The following is a 27175-nucleotide window of genomic DNA, read 5'->3' on the forward strand; positions in this document are numbered from 1 at the left end:
AAATACTTAATCGAGTATAATCAACCATTGAGCATCCAGTCAAATCCCCTTATGTCCTCAGACTGAAGGTGGATCATGTTGACTACATTGCAATCCGTGTAAGGTTTACTGGTTCATAATATCGGTCAACAGTTTTATGGATCTTATTTGGAAATCCATGTAAATAGTATGTCAAATGTCTTTCTATTTTTTGTATGACAACTATTAAAATATTGAAGAAACATATTCTCTTGATACACATGACGGATACTAATAGAGAACATGCTGTTCACTAAACTGTTGAATACCTCTGAAATAGTGCACTAAAGAAAAATAGATAAATGAAAGTAAGTATTATCACAGCAATATAAAGAGAAAGAGACACAAGGCTGTAAAAATAGGAATATCTTAAGAGAAATGACAGGTGTAAATGTTCAAGGAGTGACACATCATTGATGTTCAAATGCTCCAAATGTTCCAGGTGCAATATCATTATTGCAAAATGTGTTTGGAAGATCTGAAGCTGTGTGGTGGTAGAGAATTAAAGACAGGAAACAGTAAGTCCTATGAGATGACGGTATTATGAGTTCTTCTGTGAGATTTTGATGGTGACAGCCTTGACTTCTGTGTACTCCTGAAGAGCATATTCCCCTCTGAAATAATACAAAAAAACACCACTAATTATGTGAGGAACATTACATGAGCAATATTTACCAGTAAAGATGTTACAAGTACCGAAGAACCAACCTACATGTAGCTATGTTGTGGATGTAAATACATTGAGTATAAAATGCTGCTGCCATGTTTGTTGTACCAGCAAGGACTTCTTTTCCTCTGGGCACACATTTTAAAATCTTATTTTGTCCCACTCACTTTTACAGTTTTATTTTAATTAATTCACAAAAATAACTAGGCTACAGTGCACTCACAGCACTATGTTTTACAAACAGTAGCAAGTACATTTTTCCTGTTAAGCAACATACCAACTAAATGATGAATTCAGTGTTTATTCATGCTTTACTAATGCTAAATAGTGTGTACTTATTATAAAGTGCTACCTATAAATGAATATAATAAAGAAAACAACATGCATATTATTTATAGCCATGTGGTTTAATGCACTTATTGTAAGCCACTCTGGATAAAAACATCTACTAAGTAAATGTAATGTCCTCACCTCTGAAACCAAACATCAAGCACCAGCCAAGCTAAAGTTAAGATAATATGCAATGGTATTACTCACAATTCCCTCCCGTTCCCAGACATCTTGAAGCCACCAAAGGGACACTGAGCACTCATGGCATTGTAGCAGTTCACCCTAAAAAAAAGAAACAATAGTTTCACCTCATTCCAAAAAATCGCCAACCCTTTTACACAAGCTGATGCTATGAGGCAAAATGGGAATATATTTTTTAAGTCTAATATTTCTTTATAGGTTTCTTTGGTTTTACTGTTTGATGCACACAGCCTGGGCTGCTGAAGATGCATTTTAGACTATTTGATCCCTACCAGACCATGCCAGCCTGCAGAGCAGAAGAGACTGTGAGAGCTTTGTCGATGTCGTTAGTAAACACTCCTGCTGCTAGGCCGTAGTGTGTGGTGTTTGCTCTGTGGATGACTTCATGGGTGCCATGGAAACACATGATCTGTTGCACTGGACCAAAAATCTGAGAGGTAAAAGGGGGAAACGTGGTGACAACAATAAAAAGCTTACATGAGGAGGAAATTCTGAACACGTGTCAAGTGTGGTTGTGTCCGTGCAGGTGTGTGTTTCAGAGCACAGTACCTCTTCTTTAGCGATGCGCATGTCATCTGTGACATTTGAGAAGACGGTGGGTTGGATGAAAAGTCCCTGCTTACCCCATGCGGATCCCCCACACTCCAGCGTGGCTCCCTCCCTCTTTCCGCTCTCTATCAGCTCCATTATCTTATCAAAATGCTTCTGGTCAATCTGGAGAAAACAGCATCTCAAATATAATTTCTCTTAGCACGTAAAGCTTGCAGTCAAGTGGCAGTGGAGATCTTTGAGCAGATACTATAGTCTAACTGTATGCCGTACCTGTGGTCCCTGTTCAACCCCTGGCAGCAGTGGGTTTCCCAGGACTTTGGATCTGGCCTTTTCCACACTGCGGTGGACAAACTCTTCATAGATCGGTTCCTCTACAAACACCCTGGATCCAGCCAGACAGCACTGGCCCTGGTTAAAGAAGAGGCCACTATGGGCCTGATCCACTGCATACTCTACTGCAAGACAAACATGTGCACATATAAAGTACTGCAGCAATACTGTTGACAGGAAGTGGAAAGGGTGACACCGTATAATCCCTGTTTGAGTCTAATTTGCCTCCAGCGCCATTTGAAAATGTTGATCAGCAATAGTGCATGGTTGAAGTTACACCTGCCACCTCTCAAGTGTGGTCCATTCACAGTTTACACTGAAGGTACAGTACAAGGTTCCTGACTTTTCATTATGCTCTGGAAATACTAAATTAACAAGAACAGTCTAGCATGCTGTCATTTTTAGTCATTTTAAAGCATCTTGACTTCATCAACTGTGCATAGAATAATGCCATCCTTGAGATAACGTACTGTAAACACACAGTGAAGGTACAAAAAGAACATTACCTTTAAGGTGCAACTAAAGTAATCCAGTAACTGTTACTACTTACAGTCACAGTCAGCAAAGACAATGTTTGGGTTTTTTCCACCGAGTTCTAGTGTAACTCTTTTCAGGTTGCTGTCACCCGCAGCCTTCTGGATGAGTTTTCCAACCTGGCAACCGATTACGACAATGTTGGACACGCAGTTACATTACAGCGAAAGAGTTAACACAAATAGGAGCAAAGCAAAATTAAACACAAAGAAAAAGAAGAGAAGAGATACCAGCTCAATTTGCTATTCATTTCAGGAGACACTCACATCAGTAGATCCGGTGAAGGCTACTTTGTCGATATCCATGTGGTGGGAAATGGCACTGCCTGCTGTCTGACCATACCCTGGCACCACGTTCACCACTCCTGGAGGAAACCCAGCCTGAACACAGACACATGTTCATCTTTAAATGAAACATAATCTAAGAGCAGTCTTTCTACTTTTAAAGCTACATAGGTCTCTGCAATTTTTTAATACAAGTGTATGACTTTTGCCTACATGGTCTTTTGACCTTATATTACTGTTGGGGAAAAATAATAATTCAAGTACCTCTTTGATGAGCGCAGCCATGTGCAGGGCTGATAATGGGGTCTGTTCTGCAGGTTTGATGACAACAGTGTTCCCACAGCACAGAGCAGGAGCAATTTTCCACGCGAACATCATCACTGGGAAGTTCCACTGTGGGCCAAAATGCATAGACATGCTTGACTTGCAACAACATAAGGAACTTGGAATAGTATGATTAATATCTAATGAGCATTAGCAGGTACATGCAGAGGCACAGACTATTCTGGATACTTAAACTACAACCTTTCTCATTACAATTCAGTGGAGAAACTAATGTCTACGGTAACCATCTGTTTTTAAGTGTTTTGTCTTTATACTCACAGGAATGATCTGGCCACATACCCCAATGGGTTCATGGCGTGTGTAAGTAAAATACTCTCCATCTGAAAAAAATGCATAGTTAATTCATGATCGCTTCAATCACTGACACTGTGGCTTTTATATTAAAACACACTTGTCCGACATGGTAACATTTATGATCTAAATGCATTGGTGAGCAAGATTGAAAAAAGGGCAACTCACCTACGGGGATGGTTTTGCCTTGAATCTTGTCTGCCCAGCCACCATAATATCTCAAGGTTTTAACCGTGGCCATTAGATCTACAAAATATGCCATGAGAAATACTTTGCCAGAGTCCAGAGCCTCAAGTGTCTAGAAATAAAACACAGTTGTTAATACAAAGAGTAATCACCCCATAAACCAGTTGAGTACGTGTGTGTGCATTTCTCACTGCCAGTAGTAGACGGTCTCTCAACACTAAGTCAGCAAGTTTGTTAATTAGGAGGCCTCGGTCTGAGGCGTCCATGGATCGCCATGGAGACCCCATTTGGAAAGCAGCTCTGGCACTCCTCACTGCCTTGTCCACATCTTCCTACAACAGGTTCAAGTTGGGGAGGTGGTCACAAAATTCACGTCAATTTTATTCATATCACAAATCCCAAATTAGTTTGAAGGGGCGTTACAATGTGTTCAGCATTGAACATCTTGGTGATGTAGGATTTACTCACTGAGTCAGCCTCCTCCACTTCACACAGCAGCTTCCCGGTGGCGGGATCATACACAGGAATCTTTCCTCCGTTACAGGACTCATGCCACTCATTATTGATGAACAACTGAGATTCCAGAGGAGAATTAGAAAATGAATAATACGCACAGAAAAGTCAAGTTTACACCCAAGTCTTGATTTCTTTGTGCAGCTTACCTGCGTGTACTGAATGAGGGGGTCTGGGATTGGCATGGGCAGGTCCTGCATCTCAGGTCCATCTACATGCTCTGATTTGTGGTTCTGGTTTGGACCCTGGTGGTTGCACCCGTTATCAGACTGCTGCTGGTGGTCATTGTCGGGCTGAGAGTTCATGTTGCCATGTTTTTCCACTGAAAAAGACACATGGAATAAGTGTCCACTTAAACGTGTGTGTGTGTGTGTGTGTATGTGTGTGTTTACCCATACACTGTACTCCATGTGTGTGTGGATCACTGAGTAAGAATAGTTCCTTTCGATTTTCATCATAACCCTGCACGTAAGTTGCCACCCCAACCCGCTGGATAGAAGCTGTGCCAAATGAGGCACTGGCATATTGTCAGCAGGGTAACACCACGGGGTCAAGGGTTACGACTGGCACCATAAAGTCGGGCTGGCTCTGAGCTGTGGACTGGACTGACCTCTTTTGGACAGAGAGAATCGAAGAACAGCAGGGTGCGCGCCCGGGAAAAAGGTGTGCTTCATCAAATTTGCAAGAAAGGCTGAAATTCTAAATGAGCTCTGCTGTGAGAAACTGTGAAGGGTTGAATGAAAAGTTACTTCTTTTAAATGTGTTATCCTAATTGTACTTTTATTGACGTCATTGTTTTTTTTATATCTCATGTTACAATGAAAAACAGAGACATAACAAATACAAATGCGGTATGAATAATGTGCAGAGGTTTGCCCTTTAGCTAATTATTATTATTATTATTATATATATATATATATATATATATATATATATATATATATATATATATATATATATATTGTTTTTTCTATCTATACACATACACCATAATGTAATACAACATATTAACAGGGCGAAAAACAGCACAAAACATTATGCAATTTATAAAAGAAAATTGAACCATAGTATGGTTCAAGTATTAAAGCATAGGTTCAGTCAAAAGCACATAAAGAACATAAAGGGTTTTTAAGTGGATTAGGTGGTAAATCTGGTGATTTGTTCCAGCTTTGTGGCGCACACGCTTCTAAATGCTTAGTTTGCACGGATCTTTTGAGAAATAACTTTTATTTCCATTACCAAATATAATAAAGTAAATTGTAATAACTTGATAATTAAAAGTGTTTCCTACCTCTGGTAGATGCCGATGAGCTGTCTCTAGTCTGGTGGTTTCCTGCTCCGATGACGGGCATGTTGCAGCTGTCTGGCTCCTCTCACAGTCAGTGGACCGGAGACCCGCCCAGCAACTTTATATACCTGCCACTCTCAGCGCTAGGATGCAGCATCACGTCTCCCGTCGCCCCGGGAGCCCTCGGTCCTCTGCTGGTCCCAATGCACGTGCTAATTACCGTTCAAACGGAACCAATAACCTCACGTCCCCGCGTAGCAGGCGCGTGCACGTTTCTGAAGCGCATGCCATTAGCTGTAGGCCAGTGCATGGTACATTGTCTTTATTGTTCATTTACATTTGTTTTGTATAGTTCATGTAGGCTACCAAAAGCAGTCAGGAAATGAATTATTTAGCTCATTACTAGTTTTAAGAAGGTCCAACTTTATGAAGTAGCCTATGCCTCCTGTGCATTACAGTTGGTGTACAATTATTCAACTTTTCATTTGGTAATTAAATCTGTCTCTTCTTAAGGTTATTATTAAGATATAGATGACACACATCTAATGAAATATTGACCACGTCTGATCAAAACAAAAGTACCAAACATACGTTTTTCTGTGTAGGCAAGTAAGTTGAAGCATACACTGCTTTTAGTTTGCTTGTTGTTTTGCTGCTATTGCTTCATTGAATCGCGTGTCAGCACGCCACAGAGGATAGGTCCATGAGCTACAAGACAGCAAACATAATTGGGAAGATGTTTGCTTTGATAAGCGGCCTCCTGCTGCTTCACTGTCTCCCAGGAACAATGTGGTCACATAACTTTGTCTGGTGCGCCTATTTTATTCTTGGCTGTCTGGAAATACACACATCCGTTTGAGAAATATCCCAATGGGGACAACAAGGTCTTTGTAATTAAACCTTGTCAAATAATGAAAAGATCCGCAGAATTCTATTTGGTGTAGCAACACACAATAGAAACCATATTCCCATTATGTATAGCTCCATTTGTCCAAACCGTTGATTATGAAGGCGGTGGAGCTTGGGCTAGTTATACAGTAAGTTTTGAAAACTGGAGCATTAAGAAATGATTCACCCACGTTCTGTTTGCTCGTGCATGTGAGTTTTATGCGTAACTGGTATTAGTTTTTGATCGAAACGTACAGCATCATTGTTACAGAGGACATATGAGTCTTTCTAGTTTAGCCACATGTTGAGCAGGTGTACACCCTCATTTAAAGTGTTTGGCATTATGTGGGTGTTAGGGCGATTACACTCTTGGTTTCATGTGAGCAGCACATTCTCCTTCGAGACACTTCTCCATCTAGTCTAGCTCCACAGACTCAGTGTGTGTCTCAGCTCTGTCTGCCAGGTCCAGACCGCCTCAGGCTGGAGAGGACGTGGACCACCGGGTCAAAGGAGCTGTCGCTCGGCCTGACAGCACCGGGTGTCCCACAGTTGAGCTTGAGCTAAATTGACGGTTGGATGGAGAGTGAATAAGATAGGAGAAAAAAAGGCATGAAAGATGTAAAGTGAGAGAATTGGGGAGGAGAATGTAATACACGCAGGAATAGGGGGATGAAAGCAGTAGAGAGAAGGTGCATGGGGAAAAGAGTGAGGAGAAAAGCATATGAGATGTTGAGCTGGAAGAAAAAGGGAGAAACTTTATAGCTTTGATAATGAAAGTAGAGGGCACAGGCCAAATATTACTTAAAATAACATATATAGAATGAAAAATGCTCAAATTAAAGGAAAATAAATATGTCAGGTATCTTTGGTAGATGTTTATATTGTAACAAAAGTTTGAACTTAAAAACTTGACAATATGTTTTGATAGTGGAATTACACACAACTACCGTGTGTAAACAGCAGTGGCATGAACAGTAGCTTTGCGTAGCTTGTGTAGCTTTTTAATAATCTTGTTTTGGTTCAGGGTATAAGAGAGGTTAGATTCAGCTTTCATTTTGTAATCGTGCCATGTGGTGTTGCATTGGACTGTCATACATTGTTAGATGTTCTTGTTATTTTGTCCGCACTTCCTGAAGTGTTGTAAGTTGTGATGATATACAGTATATATGAAGATTTGAATGATGCCTGAAGCCTGAAAGCTTTGACCTCAGTCCAAACCGTATACGGGATATGAATTCAATCGTGTAGAGGACGGAGAGCACCCTCTTGTGACACTTTACAGAGATTACATTCTTTATAAATAAAAGCTCTGGATGTGTGCAGAAGGAAGTAGTCAGATCCTTCACTTAAGTAAAAGTACTAATATCACCCATTTACCCAAGTAAAAGTCCTTAACCCTCCTGTTATCATTGGGGTCAATTTAGCCCCATTCAATGTTTAACATCTCAAAATATATGATTGCCATTTTTTTTTTTTTTTCATATTTCATGACTTTTTCTAATTTAATGGGGACAACTGGGTATACATAACATGAACATGATGATATGTTTTCAATGTCCTCTACACATCTTATACGCATTGGTGTTCTTTGGGGTCAATTTGACCCCAGGCTGTTTTAGCTGTATAAAACATTTAAGAAATATTACATTTGTTTTGGTTGTTTTGGATGATATTGAGGTCACTTTAACATGCAACTTTATAATCTTCAAAAAGCTTTAGGTTTCTAACCTATCATTACCATAACTGCAGTAGTGCGAGAACCACTGATAGTTCACATGACATGAGGGTGGGGAAATATGGTTCAAACATGTAAAGGTTTGCACAGCAGCCTTCTAAACCATTTTTCTTGGTCCTCTGTGTGCTTTCTTTCTGCTCTCTCTCAACTGAAAATGACTTATAAAGATGAGGTCAATGAGGTGTTGTCCCATGAAAGTGACATTGAGGAGAATGTGTTTGAGACTCTGATGATGAGGCATCCTCCTCTGATGAGAATGAGACCCTCAGTGTTGACCCTGCTGTTGTCTTCCCACTAAAGTTATAATTGTCCATCTCCCCACTTGAACAACAGGGTAGACTTAGTGCTGCTAATGTCATCAAAGTGGTTCCAGGCCCCACCAGAGACGCAGTCAGCCATGTCCAAGACATACAGCATTTGAGCGGTTCATAACACCATCAATGTTTTATTTAAAGGGATATTTAGGTAGTCAACAAAACAAACATAAAGTACCTGACACTTAAACTTGGGAAAACATTTAAATTTTAATAATTTTCTGGAGTTTTAAATTGCTGGGGTCAAATTGACCCCACGGGTAACAGATGTCAGTAAATTTGAAGGTAACAGGAGGGTTAATTCAAACAGAAAATATGTGTTATTGGTGGATGTTCATGGCCCATTTTCTGGGTACTCTTAGAGAAAGTTCTTGTTTTGTTGTCTTATTTCCAACCTTATCCATATAGTTCACATTTTATAACATGACATAATGTGTTTTACAAACTGCAACAAACATAATCCAACTTTGGGATGGACAGAGGGAACAGGGAAGGAGGGAATGTGAATGGGTCTGTGGTCACTGGCTGGTCGGGACTCGTCCTTCACCCCGAGCCAAGTTTCTCGCCGAGTGTGCCTCCCCATTGTGAGCAGGCAGCAGCTCCCTCTGCAGGGGGCCTGTAGCTGTTGAATGGGATGTTCCGTGCTGTGAGCTACTCTCTTCAACAAGTTCCAGAGGATCAGATCGTAAACTTCTGCCCAGCCTGGTCTCTACTCGGCTCTCTACTTTTTTTTACACCAAAGTTATAGGGGAACTGCATGGTGAGTTTTGTATCAAAATTGTTTGCCATATTTGTTGTTTGTTTTCGACAAGTTTCCCCCCTCTAGCTGTATCTTTTTACACTCTCCCCCCTCTCTCTCAGTATTAAGAATTTACCTGGCAAGATGAGACTGACATTTGGGATGTTGCCCATCAAGGAGAACCCTTGTGCCTCTCTGTCTAGTGTCACAGTTGCTCTGTGTCTTCTCACCCTCCTACTGATGGCCCTTAGGAGCCGAAAGAGCCACCACCACAATTCCCAATTGAACTACACAAAATATCCCCCTCCTCCCGGCCCCACGCCGTGGCCTCTTGTTGGAAATCTGCTCCAGATAGGCGACCAGATTCATCTTTCTCTAACCAGCTTGAGGCTCCAGTACGGTGATGTGTTCAAGGTATATACAGTCAAATGTGTTGAAAAACTGTAGCTGGACCGATGATTGAGTATTTATTACTTCTTCTCGCTCTAGATCCGTCTGGGCTCGTTAACTGTTGTCGTCCTGAGTGGATATACCACTATCAAACAAGCCCTGGTTCGGCAGGGAGAAGCTTTTGCTGGACGACCTGATCTATTCACTTTTTCTGCTGTCGCCAATGGGACCAGCATGACCTTCAGTGAAAAGTATGGACCGGCCTGGATGCTCCATAAGAAGCTGTGTAAGATTGCCCTCAGGTCTTTCTCCCAGGCGGAGCCCAGAGGGTCTGGTGCCACTTGCCTGCTGGAGGAGCATATCTGTGCTGAAGCAGCTGAGATGGTGGCGGTGATGCGGGAACAGGCTGTTGTTAAAGGGGAAATGGGCCATGATATGAAGGGTATAGATCCAGTAATGCCCCTGGTAACCTCAGTGGCAAATGTTGTCTGTGCCCTCTGTTTTGGTAAAAGGTATGATTACAATGATAAGGAGTTCCTCACTATAGTTCACATCAACAACGAGGTCCTGAGGATCTTTGCAGCAGGGAACCTGGCTGATTTCTTCCCTGTGTTTCGTTACTTTCCGAGTCCATCTTTGAGGAAGATGGTCCAGCACATCCATAGGATGAACGGATTCATGGAGCGTAGCATCGAAGAACACATCAGCACCTTTGATAAGGTAAGAAGTAAAAATACATTGCAAAAGGAAATGCAGAATTACACACTGACAGGACAATCAAGCATTGCTATTTTGCAGGATGAGGTTGTGTTTTAATTCTACACTTGCAATGTTGATTAGTTACTGCAAAAAACAAGTGAAATAGAAGAAGAAAGGTTTTTGAGGACGTGCAGTACATAAATATAGAGGTTTCAAAGAAGGGGACAACAGTTTCACGCGTCTACCACGACCAAGCCACCACAATGATTTGTTAAATATCTTAACGAGGTATCAATAAATTAAAAACCAGTGTATATTATCTTAACCAGTCTATTGTACAGTGACCACGAGATACATACAGAATATTTTCAGTAAAGCTTAATTTGGTGGATGCCGATTCTGTAAGTACAGTATTGTTTTCTTCATATTGTCCGACTAATTATCTGTCCACTACTTAATCTGACATCACACTGACACAGTAGTGTGATGTGAGTGCAACTGTAGCCAAAAAAATAACAAACAAGTGCCCTGGGAGGGACTTTTGTTCTTGTGCAGAGTGGCTAGAATTTTTGCATGCACTCTAATTAGGAATTACCATCCCACTGGAAGACACGTGTCATACTATAACTGATGTCTCTTCCCTAATTATTGCTTTAAAATACTTTGAACATCTATATCGCCATCATAATGAATCACCCTATAGTTAATACAATGTGAAAGGTCCAGTCATATCATATGTGTGTGTGATTGCAGAACTGTATCCGGGACATTACGGATGCTCTGATTGCACTTTGTGAGGACAAAGAAGAAAATAAGGATACGTCTGTGCTCTCCAACTCTCAGATAATTCACACTGTCATAGACATCTTTGGAGCAGGTTAGGCACAACGGAGGTTTCACTTATATTATCACTGCTAATGACATTACATTTATCATAATGATAATGATGATTCCTCTCCTTTCACTTCAGTTGTGTTTTTTGTAACTTTCTAAAGGATTTGACACCATCATTGCTGGTTTACAGTGGAGCCTGTTGTACTTGATCACGTATCCTGACATCCAGGAGAGAATACACCAGGAGATAGGTACTGTCTCTCCTTTTTCTTTGTACTCAAAGAGTAATCTTCACTAGAAAGGGAGCCAGAAAACGGTAACTGGCACATTCAATACAGTTACTGCATGCATCTTATCTATAATCTCATCTCATCTAATACTGCTATTGTAGATTCTTTACTGTTTATTACTGTTTTACTGTTTATTTATATTACTTGTTTTCTATTTTATTTTACTATGTGTCACTTGCTGCTGTAATCCTGCAATTTCCCCACTGCGGGACTAAAAAAGGATTATCTTATCTTATTTTATCTTATCTTATCTTAAAGATAAAGAACTCATGCTATGCGGAATAGCGAGGGCCCGTCCAGCGTCAGTCTTATGAATGACTCATTCTCATTGTCCAGAAATAGAAAGTTGTTCATTAATGATTAACACTAATGAGCTAAAGCTTATTATTGATCTGCCAAAACTGCTAAATTTAGAGGATAAGCACATTCAGTGGCTGTTAATATTTGAGATATGAAATAGATCCACAGTGGATAGCTCTTGTTAAACAAGTATTCATAAATATGTTTTTAAGGATACAAACGGGTGTGAATGCGTCTCTTTGTAACACATTTATCATTGGCACACGTGTAGACAAGCATATGATGCTGTTTATTAGGACTTAATAAAAAAACAATCTAATCAAATCCAACAATTACCGACCCCAATGACCGACCCCAGGGACCTTCTAACAATCCGAAAGCCACCAGAGAAACTCAAAAGATGTGTCCAATTTGCTGACGCCAGAGCTACTTTTGAAGTGGGTTGACAGAACTGGTGCCGTCTGTTCTGAGGCACGTTGCATTTTCTCAGAGTGAGAGAAAGAGAGAGAGAGAGAGAGAGAGAGAGAGAGAGAGAGAGAGAGAGAGAGAGACTAAGAGGAGATGGGATGAATCAGAGAGGGAGGCACAAACAACCAGAGAAAAAAAGAAAGGTTAGAGAGTTGTTCCACACCGATACAAAGGCGGTAACACGCAAGGCACGTTATGTGAACACACAGTTAGATGTTAGATAGTTAGACAATTCTTCACTTCCTCATCACTTCAATTTATTGCAACTTAAGACAATTAACTGTGAAGCTGTTATTCTACTGTTTACAGTAAAGCTCACCACTCTACTGAAACCTTATTAGTAATCGAGCAAGGGCAACATTGTTAATCAATTTGAAAGATGAGCATAATTTATGTGATTGTAATTATTTGGGAAGGGTATTAAAAACTCAAAACATTCAACAAATCTCAGCACCTTTAACCAAGTGCATCCCAATTTTACAAACAAGTTGAAGTCTAGGAGAAAAAGTAATGATGATGCAGTTATATCAGGAAGCTATTTTAAAGCTAAATAATTATTTGATGTCATTGCAAATGGCTCCACTGGTCAAACGCTAATTTAACCTCCATCCCAGTCACGTAAATTAGGACAAAAATCTCTGGAATTGTAAAATAGCTTCCCAGTTTTCCGAAATGTTCAAATCTTTTTTCCTCTCTTTTGCAGACGACCACATTGGCACAGCCAGACTGCCCATGTTTTCAGATAAGCCCAAGATGCCTTTCACAGAGGCGTTCATATATGAAGTGTTTCGCCATGCTTCATACGTCCCTTTTACCATTCCTCACTGGTAAGACAGTAGTTTTGTTTACAGTATATTCATCTTTACAGTTGTATGTATTGTTAAAATGTAACTCTGCTTTTCTCCCCTTCAGTACCACGAGAAATATCACCCTGAATGGATACTTTATTCCCAAAGATACATGTGTCTTCATTAACCAGTATCAAGTCAATCATGATCTGTGAGTAATATATGTGACAGGACATGTTATTGTATCAGTATAGAGTGAAGTTATTCAACACCTTCTTTTCAGTTGAGGAGAATGTGTTTTTCTGTTTTATTGCTTCATTGATCCTCGTGTTTTTTCACTCTGTTGTAGCGATCTTTGGGGTGACCCGGAGACATTTAGTCCTGAACGTTTCCTGGGTTCCTCGGGACTCGTCAACAAGGAGCTGACGGAGAAGGTTCTCATCTTCGGCATGGGGAAGAGACGCTGTCTCGGTGATGGATTTGCACGTTTGGAGATGTTCGTGTTTCTCACTACGCTGCTCCATGGGCTGAGGATTGAAAATGTTCCGGGTCAGGAGCTGGATCTCAGCACCGATTTTGGTTTAACTATGAAACCACGTCCGTACAGGATTGCCATCTCCTCAAGGTTTTAGACCACATTATGTTATGTGTGGATGTTTGGAACATCAGCACACACAATCTAATTGTTTTTATAAGCCACCATATTAGGTTAGTCCACACATTAACAACACAAGGGGAATATACTGTATGTACAAAATGTTTCCAATAGCTGGACACAATGCACAGATTTAACACAATATTTTAGAGACTATGTAGGGTCATTCAAAGTGCTTCTCTGTGTCTGTACTTTCTAAAGGCTAGAGGCCCTCAGCCTTCCTGTCGCACCACATTCAAAATTAAAAGGAAAACAGACCCTCATTAAAAGCCTTTATCTTAAGTTATTAGTTACAGTTAACGTCTGAGGGAGGGAGAGAGATGGTGTTTCAGATTGATGATCAGTCCTTCTCCTCCTCGCTTCACCTTCTCTCCTCTAACTCTCCTATCACCTCATCATCTGTTCCTTTCATGTCCTCATCCCCCTCATGTCTTCTTCTTCCAGTCCTTGTCTCGCTTCCCTAGTCTTCTCCTCCTCTTTTATCGTATCTTCAAAGCAAACACTGTTGAGCTAAGTGCTCAAATCTCCAAAGTCTCACCCAGTAGCTCTCTGAGGAATGATGCAAATATATATATATATATATATATATATATAAATATATATATATATATATATATATATATATATATATATATATATATATATATTAAGACATAATTCCCTGTCCTCCCTCTCGCCCATCAGTACTGTGACCTCCCACACACTCTGATTAGAGGCGTTCCCAGACCCCAATCAGGCATTTCTCATTTCATGATCTAAATGTAAAGAAGCATGGCCATATGGACAAAAGAGGAGTTGGCCAGAATTAGTCATCCTTAAATGGAACGTTTGAAAGCTGTGTTCATGAAAGTGTTATCTCTTAGGTTAAGTCCGTCACAGGGCTTCAAACTGGCAGCCGGCTGGCCTTAGCGTTTCACCAGCCTCGAAGATGGCCAGGAATGATATATAAATGTAATTCAACGCAAAAACATGTCTTGCTTATGGTTACTTTCATGTTTCAGCTTCACTGTGTGTGTTTTCACATTCAAATGTCTCTGTGCACACCTACAATCACAGTTGAACATGTGTACACACACACACACACACACACACAATGAAATATGCAAATTATACATTATATATTTGCATATTGCATATTTGTGGATTCTGGATTTTTCCGTTCAGTGAAAAGGAATGATAACAATTTTAAAACATGTTTGACCATGATCATCACAATATTTTGTCAAAGTTTGACAAATCAAGTGAGGAATAGTGGTTATTATTCTTGTGTTTGTGCCACTGACTGTAGTATTAAATGGAATACATATGTACTAGAATATGTAGTAGAATAGACACATTTCTTTGGTCCGGACTGTTTATGGTTTTGAGTGAAATGTCTCAACAACTGATGTCTTTTTTTCTCTCTATAATTTTGTATTTTTAACTGTAAATGACTCTTGAAATGTCTGATCTCACCATTCTATTATTTTTTAGGAAAATAATAGAATAAGTATCTTGTTAAGAACAAACGTACTAGAATATACAAATATTGTCACGTAAAACTATGTTTTGAATGTCAACCTCTCACACTATCTTGGTGAATATTATACCATCTGAGGTATATTTGAAAATAAAAAAAAAATTATGAAATTCTTTGTTGCTGTAACAGTATTTTTGTCAAATTAAAGTTGCTATTGTAGAAGTACTGTAACTCTATTGTCCTAAATGACAACACAATGTCTAACCAACACTATCTCCTGACAGTTTGCCTGTGTGTGGCCACGTATACGAACCATTCACAGTGGTGAATTTGTTTGGGTAGATTAATTACCCAAACAAACTAAGAGGATGAGAACTCAACCCTCTCATCAACCCTGATCCCTCTCTTGAACTATGGCCGTCTTTAAAGAATAACAATACACAGTGAACATGTGCTGACTGGCCGCTGATCTAAAGTAGCCAATAATAGAAAGTATTGAGTTCATTTAATTTATTAACACCTAAAAATCTAAAAGATCTGCTATTTTCCCCTGCAAGTTTTTTAATACAGGTGTCTTTACCTTATCACTTTGAAAACAAACCTATTTTTAGGCCTCTGCTCGAAAATTGCCTATCCAAACTAAAAAGGGTGTATCTCTGCAACCACTAGGGCTATTTTAATAATGTTGGTGTTATAATAACAGGCTACACATGTGAGATGTTGTTCAGATGTGTAAATATCAGTCTATATTTTACTGGTTAAGAGTAAATGAAGATGACACACAGCAAAAATGAAAAGGTTTCAGGTCCGCGTAGAAAAAAAGCACTTTCAGGATGATTATTTCTTTGAAATGATGCAGCTGTAAGGTCTAACTCTAACCCAAAACATTGCACAATATGTGAACATTCTCTCTGCAAAAGTTGACTTTAATAAAGTGAAGCAGAACAAAGTTCAAGAGGGTTTAGTACAGAGAAAATTCAGGTGAGGTCTCATTTGGCACATTTTGCGCACATCTGTGACATTTGAATTTTCTCATGTACCAAACCATATATTTCACTTGTATATTACTTATGTTGTTCAACACATCCAAATACAGCAGTTTGGGGCTCTTTTTTTTCATAAAGCAAGCTATGATTTACAGTTTTATATAACAATCGCTTAGTCTGCCCCCCCTAGGGGGGGATTGGATTTGAATTGGTTAAGTCATGAAGCTCTAATTTGAGTAAACCTGCTGCCCATCTGAAAGGACAGCCCCTTTGTGTGATTGGCTGTCCATTCCCAGCCTTGGGATATGACCCCTATAATAGTATTGGAATAGGAACAGGTCATGGGCCTGAAGATGTAACCTCTCTAATAGGCTACAAACATGTTGCCTTTCCCCACATACAATAGGACTAACTAAATGACCAACTGACTTCCTATTTGCCTCTTGAGTTACACATGGGGCCCTGTATTGTGGGGGCCTCATTCTATAGACCCAGGCAGGCAGCACCCATTAACAAACTGCACGCAAATCCCCTGAATGCAACTGTCAGCAGCCCAATAGTGATGTCGCCTGTTCAGAAGGTCACCTATTATTCAACAGTTTACACCACAAGCGTCCCCTTTCCAGCCCATGCACTGTTCATATGCAAGCAGTCCTGAAGTCTGTGGCTCTGATGAGGATATCCTAACCCAGTGGTTCTCAAATGGGAGTATGTGTAACCATGGGGGTAAGTAAAGGCACTCCAGGGGGTACGTGAGATTTAAAAAATATATATTTAAAATGAGCATCATTCAAATATATATATAATATAAATATGCAGTCATCACTGAAGTCACTGAAGTCAACCAACACCTATTTTGTATCACCCATCCCTCCACATTATACACTTAAATGACACACAGATCACTCAAGTTAAACACTTTATTTCACTAATGTACACAAAAGACTTCACATGTCCTCCTCTTCCACTGTTTGTCCTGACCTCAGCTTCATGATCACCTGTCAGAAACAGAAATGGAAAGACAAAACAGATATATTAGCGTGACTGTTAGTTTCAATGTGGCCATCCTATTATTTGTGTTTTCTTCAACACATCACAGTGACACACACCTCTTTCAGCTGGGCAATCTCTTTGCTTTCCACATGTCTCTGGGCATTGTTGGTTATGGCCTTCACTCTTGTTGCATAACTGGAAGGTTCAGGAAGTTCAGAGTTTATTTAAGAGTTTGTTCGCATTAAGATAGTAAAAAAAACACATCTCTATTTGTCTCTTACATGAGAGATGTGAGAGTCTCATCAAGGTTGCATTCTGAAGGAGAGATGTTCACGATCATTAGGGTTTTGGCATTTCCACCCAAGGAGTCCTGCATCACCTGAGAAGGATGAAAAGCACAGGTCACGTTTGACTGAGCTGCATGTCCTCATTACAGTCCATGACCACACACAAGCAGCTTTTTCTTCATTAATACAGTTTATGGGATCAACAGCAATTGATTTCATTCAAAATCCAAAGTATACTGCTTTTTTTTTATTACCTGAGTCAGCTTGCTATTCCTGTATGGCACATGGGGCAGCTCAGCAGACAAGGCTGAGATCACATCACCCAGGGCACTCAGAGACTTGTTAATGGAGTTAGCCTCCTACGTAGGAGGGGAGAGGAGAATTTAAAGAGGCTATGAGGAACATCTGATACTTTCAATTATACAATCCTTTGACGGTGCAATCACAACATAACATATGAGCAAACCTTTAGCTGGTGGTCCTTGGCACCAGTCTTGGCTGCTCTCTCACTGCCTGCCAGGTCCACGAGGCTCAGCTTCCCGATACTCACACTCCCATTGGTCCGACTCCTGCTCTCCACCATGATGCAAACAATGAGATGGGAGCGGGAACTCTCCAAATTCATCTCTTGGAAAACACAACATAAAGGCTCTGAATGATGGGTTACACTGTGGCTGTAAAAAGTAATACTTTTCTTATTATTGATTATGATTTAGAGTAATTGATCGTTTTGTTTGTGAAAAGTCAGAAAATAGTGGAAAGTGCTTACATGACAATCATAAGGTTACTATTTCCCAGAGCCCAAGGTTAAAATTCAAAAATTCAAATTCCTTATTTTGTCTGGCGAAAAGTCAGAAATCCTAAATAATTCGATAAAAAAAAAATTTAAAACAGAAAAAGCAGCAGAGAAAAATAGCTTAATTTATCAAATTATTGAAATGAATAATGTAATTGTTCAGATCTAGTCAAGTTGTTTATGATTAAAGATGGACGAAAACAGTATGATTACTGTTATGATGTTGGTTTGTTTGGTGTCCTGTTTTATTGTGAAGTCCTTGTCTTGTGTGTCCTGTGTGTTCCTGCATTTTCTGCCCCTGTGATTGTCCTTGATTGTCTGTCCGCCTTGTTCCCTGATTGTGTATTCCCTTCACCTGTGCTGCCCTCATTGTTTTCCACCGGTGCCTCGTTACCTTCCTCTTGTATTTAAACCCTGTTTGTCTCCTGTCCCCTCGTCGGATTGTGCTGGTTTTTCCCTGTCTGTCACCCCTATCGGTTAGTCCCGCGTTGTCCCTGTTTTTTGGATTCCTGTTTTTTGGATTCCTGTTTTTTGTTGTTTGTTCGTTCCTCGGCCTGTCTTTGGAAGCCTGAGTTTTGTTTTGAGAATAAATTTACTTTGAACTGTTGCTCTGGCATTTGGGTCTTAAATCACAACCTAACAATTACAATTTTTTTTTTTTTTTTTTTTTTTAATAAAAAGCAATGCTATTGTTCATTATTTATTACCACCTTTCCGACAGTTCTAAGTGCTTGAAGCGAACTACACAAGGGCAGTGAAATGTGGGACAGCAGGCAAAGTCACGGAGTAAATAGTAGCAGTAACTAGGTTACTATGTTACCGGGTCTGTAAGCGCATGACTTGCTGAGGGATGTCTCAATCACGCTACACCTGCATCCCGCCGCCAGCTCTCTCTCAATGGGAGGCTAGCCTACTGACACCAAGTCCGATTTGTTTTCGAGAAGAAAAACAAACAAAAACAAATGCAGAGTTTGAATAAGGTCATGCCGCTGTTGTCTGATTTGACAAAGAGGCCAGGAATAGAGGGATTTGTTGTTAAGACATATTGATGTGTTATATGTTATGTTATGGGACAGATGGAGGGGCGGCATAATTGTTGCAAAGGTGCATGTGCCTCGTAGTGCCTGAAAGAATCTAAGTGTTTTTTTATTATTATAAATAATCGTGTAGTTCTTAGTGCTCCCTATTATAAAACAGTAGGTGCATCCTGTAAGGACTCTGATGACCTGAGTGCATCTATAAAACAAAGAGTCTCCTCTTCCTACAGGATGTTGATTCACAATTTGGCTGCTCGCCCACTCACCGCCCAATCCAGTAATGATGTACCTAGCTGCCGCCCCGTCACACTGACTGTAACTAACACGATTAATCCAAACCATTTAGCAGGGCCCTGTTTGAACTTGGCAGCATGGCACGGTATAGAGGACTCACTGGTGGCAGAGATGTGTCTGTTGGCGCAGGCCTGCTGGAACAAAGCGTAGAGCTCCTGGGCACTAGAGGCCTCCTTTGTCTCTGCTCCTTGGGCAAACACAACCCCTTTTCTGTTCCTCTTGATCTCCACCCGCCTGGCCTGGCCATGGGACTGGGGCTGTGCCTGGGCCTCACTAGCCGGGCTCACAAAGAGGTCCTGCAGCCTGTCACTGTACAGCTCCAGCATATAGGCCGAAACCTGAGGCAGAGGATGAAGAAGTAGAGGAAGGAGGAGTACAAGGCCAGCGAGGAAGAAAGTTCAGGGAGTCGATGCAATTAATCTCAGCTCCTTCCCATCACCCAGATAAGATCTAATACTTTGCTGACTGTTACCTTGAAGTCAAATTTGGTGCTGCTCTCCTGTATGATATCAAATATGGCATTAAAAGATCTTGGCATAATTCCGAGATTCTTCTGTTCCTTGTCCCCCACCATGGTGAAGGTCTTCCCTGAACCCGTCTGGCCATATGCAAAGATACAGACGTTGTAACCATCGATAGCCGACTGGATCAGCCTGTGGGGGAAACCCATCCTAAACTGCAGCAGTACTTAAACATTTAAATGTCTGTACTTTGATCACAGGCTCTCAGATAGCTCCCTCTGTGTTTTATCTTTTATCTTTATATTAAATAACTTTATTTCAGGGTAAGGGTAAAACTACTTTTTCAGTGTTGTGTGGCGTAAAAAAGATGCACATTTGGGGCCAATTATATGTGTTATGTTACATTTGTGAGTATTGTGTATTGGTCCGTGATTAAGAAGCATAATCCCCCTCACCTGTTGGTGTCATGGAACAAGTCTTCTTGAGAGGCTTCAGCACCGAACACCATATCAAACTGAAACTCCCTCGGCCCGCGAGGTGTTTCCACGATGACAGAGTAATCATCTATTTTCTCCACAATTGGGATTCCACCCAGCGCAACCTCTGGTCGGTTCACTGGTCGAATCCGACAAAACACTCTGATTTTACCTAAAAACAAAATAAGTTTAAAACGGAGGGTTAAACTGAAACAAATTTCATACATACATATTTCATGCTGGCAAATGTGTACCTTTCATGTCTTCCACCATGTTGTAGTACTTCTTCCTCATTGTCCTTTCTGAAGTGTAGTTCTCAATCATTTTATTTTTCTCGTCTTTAACAAGCTTTAGCTTGACAGAAGAGCAGGAAAACACACAGCTTTGGATGCTGGGGAATTTATGTAAAATATGTGTCTACAATACTATAGAAACGTAAATGTATCTGCTACAATATAATAACGTTGTTAATTCACAGAAGACAATGAATCCAGTGTACACCAGCTGAATGCACTCAAACCAGTAGATAACAGGTGCAGGCTTAATATAATTCTTCAACAGCTGTGGTGGTATATTAAATTCACGACTGGTGTTTTGTAGTGGCACGTAAACAAGGCCCACCCAGGGAAGGCCCACCTCTTCTGTTCCTTGTTTAATATAGAGGACAGGTGGTTGGTTACTATCTCTGAGGCCTGACCTGACTTGACATTTTGACGTATGTGATTAAAGACCAACCTGATCCTGCAGCAAGAGAAGTTGCTGACCAACACTCTTCACTCCCTCTGTGGTTCCTATTGTCCCTTTGCCCAAGATGTCCTCCAGTTCTGAGACAGCGTCACAGTCTGAGCAAAACAGACAATAAAACCACAGATTTAAGAGATTCACCTGTGAGCAAATTGTGGTGTAGACACTGAATCATATGTCGTACAGCAAGACTGATGTACATGAAAGTGATCGGCTTTCAAGATTCAGTTATTACAGTTGATGATAAAAAAAGACTCTGTAATGCAAATTATTCTAATGTAATCATTCATTTACAGATGTCTGCAGTCAACGTAAATATTCATTCACCATTTGTTACAGGACTTTTACCAGTTTTAATGCAGTTCAAAGCCAACTGAGAGACCTCGTATCCCCTCACGGTTTCTCGTAGTAAAGATACACTTGACTCATATTCATCTAACCTGAGAAGTGGAAGAAAAACATCTGAATTATTATTAGATTTCAGACAGTAAAAGGAAGGCAATATGAAAATTGGCTCAATGTAACCTGTCACTTTTATATTGACACATATTCTAAAAAATAAGAAATATATTTTTGTTTATATTGTCAAACTGTTTTAACGATCTCTAACCCATCTTGGTCAGTGGTCTCTCTGTCATTACTGTCTTCTTTGGCCATCTGCAGACGGTCCAGCTTGTCTCTTGCTTCGACCAGAGCGACCTGATTCTCCTCAATCGTCAGGTCCAAAAGAGCTCTGGTCTCATCCACTGCACTGCAGATAGCATGAGCCTAGACAACACAACAGCATGCTATGAATACAACTAAGTCATACAATCAAGGTGATGTCTAAGAAAACAGAATGCCGCCAGGCAAACAGGGAATGTCATGTTTAAAGTAATTTGATACACCGGTAGTTAGCAGTTTGTTTATAGGCTACATAGTTAAACCACACCTTGTGTATGACCGTGGGAAGCAGAATGCTGCAGGGCGGCTGAGGGATGGGAGGACTGGGGCTCCTCTCTGCCTCCAGCAGCTCAGTGATCTCCCTCTCCCTCTGGTACAGACTCTCTTTCAGCTCCTCCAGACGGGCTTTAGCCCCCTCCAGTGGCCGACCAGACTCATTGCAGGCCTACAGATTGAACCCACATCACAAAAACATTTTGTCATGCAGACATTTGACACATCCACCCCTAAAACGTTCCTAGAAATTTGAATACGTTAGTAGGATAATATCAGACCGTTTGCCTGCCTTTCTTATGTGACCATTGTCTACATGTTCCTCTGATGGTGTCTCAGAAGGTTTTTTTGTTGGATGCTTTGCTGATATTTTTATAATCTTAGATCATGCACTTCAGATATGATAAGCAAACTGCCAATTTAACTGATTCCAACCCACCAAGGACTGCTGTTGATCTGGAAGTCCTTTGTTCTCTGAGTTTTTACCATCCTCAGTGACTTCCTGCTGCTCCTGTGATGATGCCCTCAACATTTCTTGGACTTTCCCTACTTCCTGTCTGGCCATTTGCAGCTCCTGCAGTGCTGATCAGTGTAGTAAATGTGTTGTTATGTAGGTCAGAGATTTTGGAGACATACATATTATCTAATGCCTGCAGACTCACTGGAGGCCTGGTCGCTGTGCAAGACATCCAGCCTGTTGGAGAACAATTCCAGCATTTTGCTCTGAAAGAAAGAACAGAACAACGTTGGTCCAATAATTTTACAATAACATTGTTAAAAAAAAGAAGAAAAGTTTCCTGTAATACTCAAATACGGCCACAAGGACATGCTCCAGTTCAGAGAAACACAAAAGAGTTTATAGAGCCTGCCAGATTCCTATGCAACCTTTTCTCTATGCCACTGCAGAGCCTCCTCTTTACTCCTTCTTCTCTCAGCTCTCTGCTTCTCCAGCAGCTGCTCATTCTGTGCAGTCAATGTCTGCAGGAAAAAGGACCAGGCAAAGAGAAGAATACTTAAATATATACATAAAGCTGTTTCATGTTTTAACTATATGGCCTGTAGCATGATGAAGTGGAGAAGATGGAGAAGAGATTTGAGTTTTAGACTGTATTTTTTTTAAACTTTATTACAGTGAGAACAATGTGTGCTACATGAGAGTTGCAGGGAAGTGAGCCAGGTAATAAGGAAGAAAATGGGAAAGAGAGTTGGTTGGGTTTGATATAATAGAGACCCTTCGGTAAAAAAGAGAGAGATGGCCCGAGTATCACTGACCGCAACGCTCCTCTCCCAGTCAGCGTTCTTTTTCTCCACCTTCTCCTGATAGAGGTCCAGGATTCTCTTCAGAGTGTTCATCTTGCTCTGGTGGTTTGATCTGATCCTCTGCACGGTCCACTCCTGATCACACAATAACATTTGCATCACTGTTGTAGTGTGTTGGGGCCCTTTTTCTCACCCCCCCCCCCCCCCCCCCCCCCCCCCCCCTCCTCACCTGCTTCTCTCGTGCTGTGGCCTGGAAGTTCTCCTCCAGCTCCTGCACCATTTCCAGGTGTCTTCTCTTCATTGCTTCCATGTCCTCGGCTATCTGTTTTGGGGTTTGTAGTACACATGCAAACACCTTAGATGCATGAAATAGCATCCTGGTTGCATTGCATATACTGATCTAATGCCTTCCAGGGCCACACCATCAGCATCAGGGCAGCCATGTGAGTGCGAAGAAAGAACACAACACAGTGTCTGACAGTGACTTCATTGTGTGTCTGCATGCCCTCTCACTGAACAGCTGGACTCAGTTCTAAGTCATATGTCTGATGATTAAAATCTCTGGTTCATAAGAGTTTGGAGTCATCTGTTTTGTTTAGTGGTATACATGTGATTCTACTCTCAATATAAATATACTGCTGTGCTATGGGAGACAGAGTGTTTGTTCTTTGCTGCTTTCTAGCGATGATGCTGGTTATTTTACCTGAGTGATGCAGAGCTCAGCGGACTCGTAGGGGATGTAGATCTTGACATCGTGTGGCCTCTCAGCTTCTGCAGGCTGATCTGCATCACTGCGAGCTGACAGCTGAGATTCTAATGAGCCTGCAAGAATAACATGCTGTAAATCACCATTTAGTTCAGAGCATGCATGAAAAATGATAGCCACCATCACTTCGTGCCTTTTTGTAATAAGGGTACTAATCATATATGTAAGTAATGCTTAACTAATGCATGGCTCGTGATGATCAAATGCAGAATTTATAATGAATTCCTGCTGCTCAGCGTTGACAAATGATAGCGTCACGATGAATTTATGTGATTAGATCAACTGAGGAATGTTAATGTACAGTTACTTCATACATTAATTGATGGTTGATTGATTAATTGTAAATTAGTTGGATTCCAGTTACATAAAAGTCCTTTTCAGACTCATGCATTAGCTCTCCCTCTCTGAAAGCAGAACAGCACATATTCTCATTGAAACATGAAGCTTTTTTTCCAGCACATTTGCCTGTAATTTGTCAGTTTGCACCTGCTATATGATTTAGGTTTTAATGCATCACTATCTACCATGCTTACGTCCATTTCTTTCATCAACCAATATTTATGATAATTACAACCGCATCAACTCATGTTCCACCCTCTAGGTTTTAAACATGACATAAATATCATTGGGTTATGCAGCAACATGTCTGTTTGCTTCTGACAACAAGTTTTAGAGAGCCTCCATGGTATTAAATTAACTATATGTTCATGGAATGCAGCTGATTTGGTCACATATCAATTAATGTATGAAGGAACTGAATTAACATTTCTTGATCTCTAAAATGTGTACTAATCGCATAAAGGCACAGTGACTTCATCATTTGTTAATCATGAGCAAATCCTGCACTGAAACATCATGAGTCGTTAGTTCAGCATTACTTAAGTATAGGATTTGTACCCATGTTATAAAGTTACTGTGAAAAGTAGCACGCTTTATTTCTCTGACCTCCACAGCTTTTATGTAACTGCAGTACCTTTCTATGGGTACTCATTATGTTCATCATCATCCGATATTCCTCTCCCCTAGCACCCCATACTCCCCCCAAACACAAACACTTTGTAAAAGGATACTCATAGACACAAGGCTTTTCCCTAACCCCTTTCCCTAGCCCCTAACCGTAAATATCACAACTAAATGTCTAACCCCAACCATTTCCCTAACCAACCTAATTATAACCTGAACCCCTAAAACAAGTATGACACCTCAAACAGGCCTTTATAGAAGAGAGGACCTTAACATGTCCGCACTTTCCCAAAAATGTCTCAATCTGAAGGTTTTAAATGTAGTTTGTTCTCAGAGATACACTCCCACTTCTCCTCCATCTTCATCATTTAACAGCACCTCGGTTGACTTCTTGTCCAGGGTGTTTTCTGTGGTTGCCGATCCAGCGTCTGAACGCAGCCCATCTCTCCATCCATAGATTTTTGTGTTGAAAGACAGCTTTAACAATGAAGCAAATGTTCGGGGACAGTTGGAAACAACTTGGGCACGGAAGAGAAGAGGAGAGTAACAGCAAGTCATGTAACATATTCTTCTATTGCCTAATTATTTTACAAAGTAGGGCATGTGCTGAGTGATATTATTTTATTTTAAATTACACTGTACAGTAACTGAAGAGAACTTTAAATAGTCAATTACATAATCATAATGGTGTACAGATGAATGTCAAATGCTGGAGCTCATAAAACACCCCTCCAGCTCTGTGTGTGTGTGAATCTGTGCAATCTGTTCTGTTTATTTATTTATAATTAATTTATCATGTATTTCACTTACATGGATGCAGTTTTGGGGGAAATAAAACACATAAATCTCAGTTAAACCATTTACATTTTATTTATGATATTTAAAACATGTTTTACATCTTTATGATGATATTGACTGATTAGCGTGCAGTTTATTGTCTGTTTACATTTCTTAATATTGCTCTCAAAATGTTTCAATGATCGTTAATTTTCTAGTAAACTAAGTAGTTAGTCACTGTTTATTTTATTGTTCATGTTAATCTATCAGTGTGACCAGGTTTATCTAAAATAATGACACATTCCATAAACTGCCTCTCCTCTGAATCTTTCAACACTCTTGTCTCTTACATTCCCCTCCCACCCTCGCCACCCTCTCCCCTCCTCATACAGGAATGTGGACGTGCCGTCATGCTGCTACTTTCTTTCCAGAAACACCTTTTAGCAGAGAAACAGAAATTGTGTCAGCAATGACAGAGGAAGGTTGGTGGGATAAAAACACACGTTGGTTATCTGTTTAGTTTGGTTAGGGGTTAAAGTGCAAAGGTTAAAGGTTACGACAGTTAAGTATTGTTAACACATCTGTGATTGCGTGTGTGGAGTGAGGGTTGTCTAACTGGTCTGACCTGTTGTGTTGTCATCGTACTGGTCAAACTGTGTGTTGTGAATTATTGGACATGGCCTCTCATCCTTCAGCTCTGGTATGCTGCCCGGTAAATCCTCCAACACCTGCGCTGTGACAGGGACCCGTTCAGGCCGCGATGACACAAGGTCTTCAGGACAAGTAGACCTGACAGTTGTCTCCCAGGCGTCTGAGGAAAGAAATTAACAGGCAGAAGCTATGCATGATGTAAAGAGGACATTTAGATATGCAAAACATGCAGACAGACAGAGAAATGAGGGACAGGTATACGATACTGGACAAAAAAGAGTACATTAAGATAAAACATAGTATGGATGGATGTAGATTTAGATGAGCAGTTAAGATGCAATGCTAAAAATAAGCTGCAGCAGGAGAAAAATACATATTTCAACCAGCAAAAACATCTGGATAGAAGATGGTGGAGCTTACTTTGACACAATGTGTATTGTACTTGAGGACACATTTATATATCTCTTACAAAACACTTTGACCTCTGCACACAAAACATTCTGCGATGCATTTCTGCAACAGCTAGAGTGACATCGGCTGTTTTGCTACTGGCAGGAAAGATGCAATACAGTATGCATTTGCCGGTCTGCTAGTATACTGTGTACTTCCAAGTGTGGTTCTAGTGGACCCTGCTGGCCTTCATGTCCAGA

At 40.5% G+C, this 27175-nt stretch overlaps 2 protein-coding genes across 2 annotated transcripts; one reads left to right on the top strand and one right to left on the bottom strand.

The window, feature by feature from the left end:
• Window positions 1-559: 559 nt before the first annotated feature.
• LOC306740670 (aldehyde dehydrogenase 1A1-like) lies at window positions 560-5603 on the bottom strand (the record flags this gene model as incomplete). Its single annotated transcript, XM_079222899.1, has 14 exons — window positions 560-632; window positions 1223-1297; window positions 1489-1646; window positions 1766-1930; window positions 2039-2223; window positions 2649-2751; window positions 2899-3012; window positions 3181-3309; window positions 3520-3581; window positions 3721-3850; window positions 3930-4070; window positions 4207-4311; window positions 4401-4573; window positions 5543-5603. The coding sequence occupies 14 exons, from the start codon at window positions 5601-5603 to the stop codon at window positions 560-562; spliced, it is 1674 nt and encodes a 557-aa protein (XP_079079025.1).
• A 3756-nt stretch (window positions 5604-9359) lies between these two features.
• cyp1d1 (cytochrome P450, family 1, subfamily D, polypeptide 1) lies at window positions 9360-13616 on the top strand (the record flags this gene model as incomplete). The annotated part of the gene is made up of 7 exons (XM_079221721.1): window positions 9360-9629; window positions 9705-10325; window positions 11058-11181; window positions 11300-11389; window positions 12900-13023; window positions 13109-13195; window positions 13334-13616. 7 exons carry the CDS (start codon window positions 9360-9362, stop codon window positions 13614-13616), a joined length of 1599 nt encoding a protein of 532 aa, XP_079077847.1.
• Between the last annotated feature and the right edge of the window lie 13559 nt (window positions 13617-27175).

The sequence above is a fragment of the Taurulus bubalis genome, assembly GCF_910589615.1.
Source record: "Taurulus bubalis genome assembly, chromosome: 8".
Lineage (NCBI taxonomy): Eukaryota > Metazoa > Chordata > Actinopteri > Perciformes > Cottidae > Taurulus > Taurulus bubalis.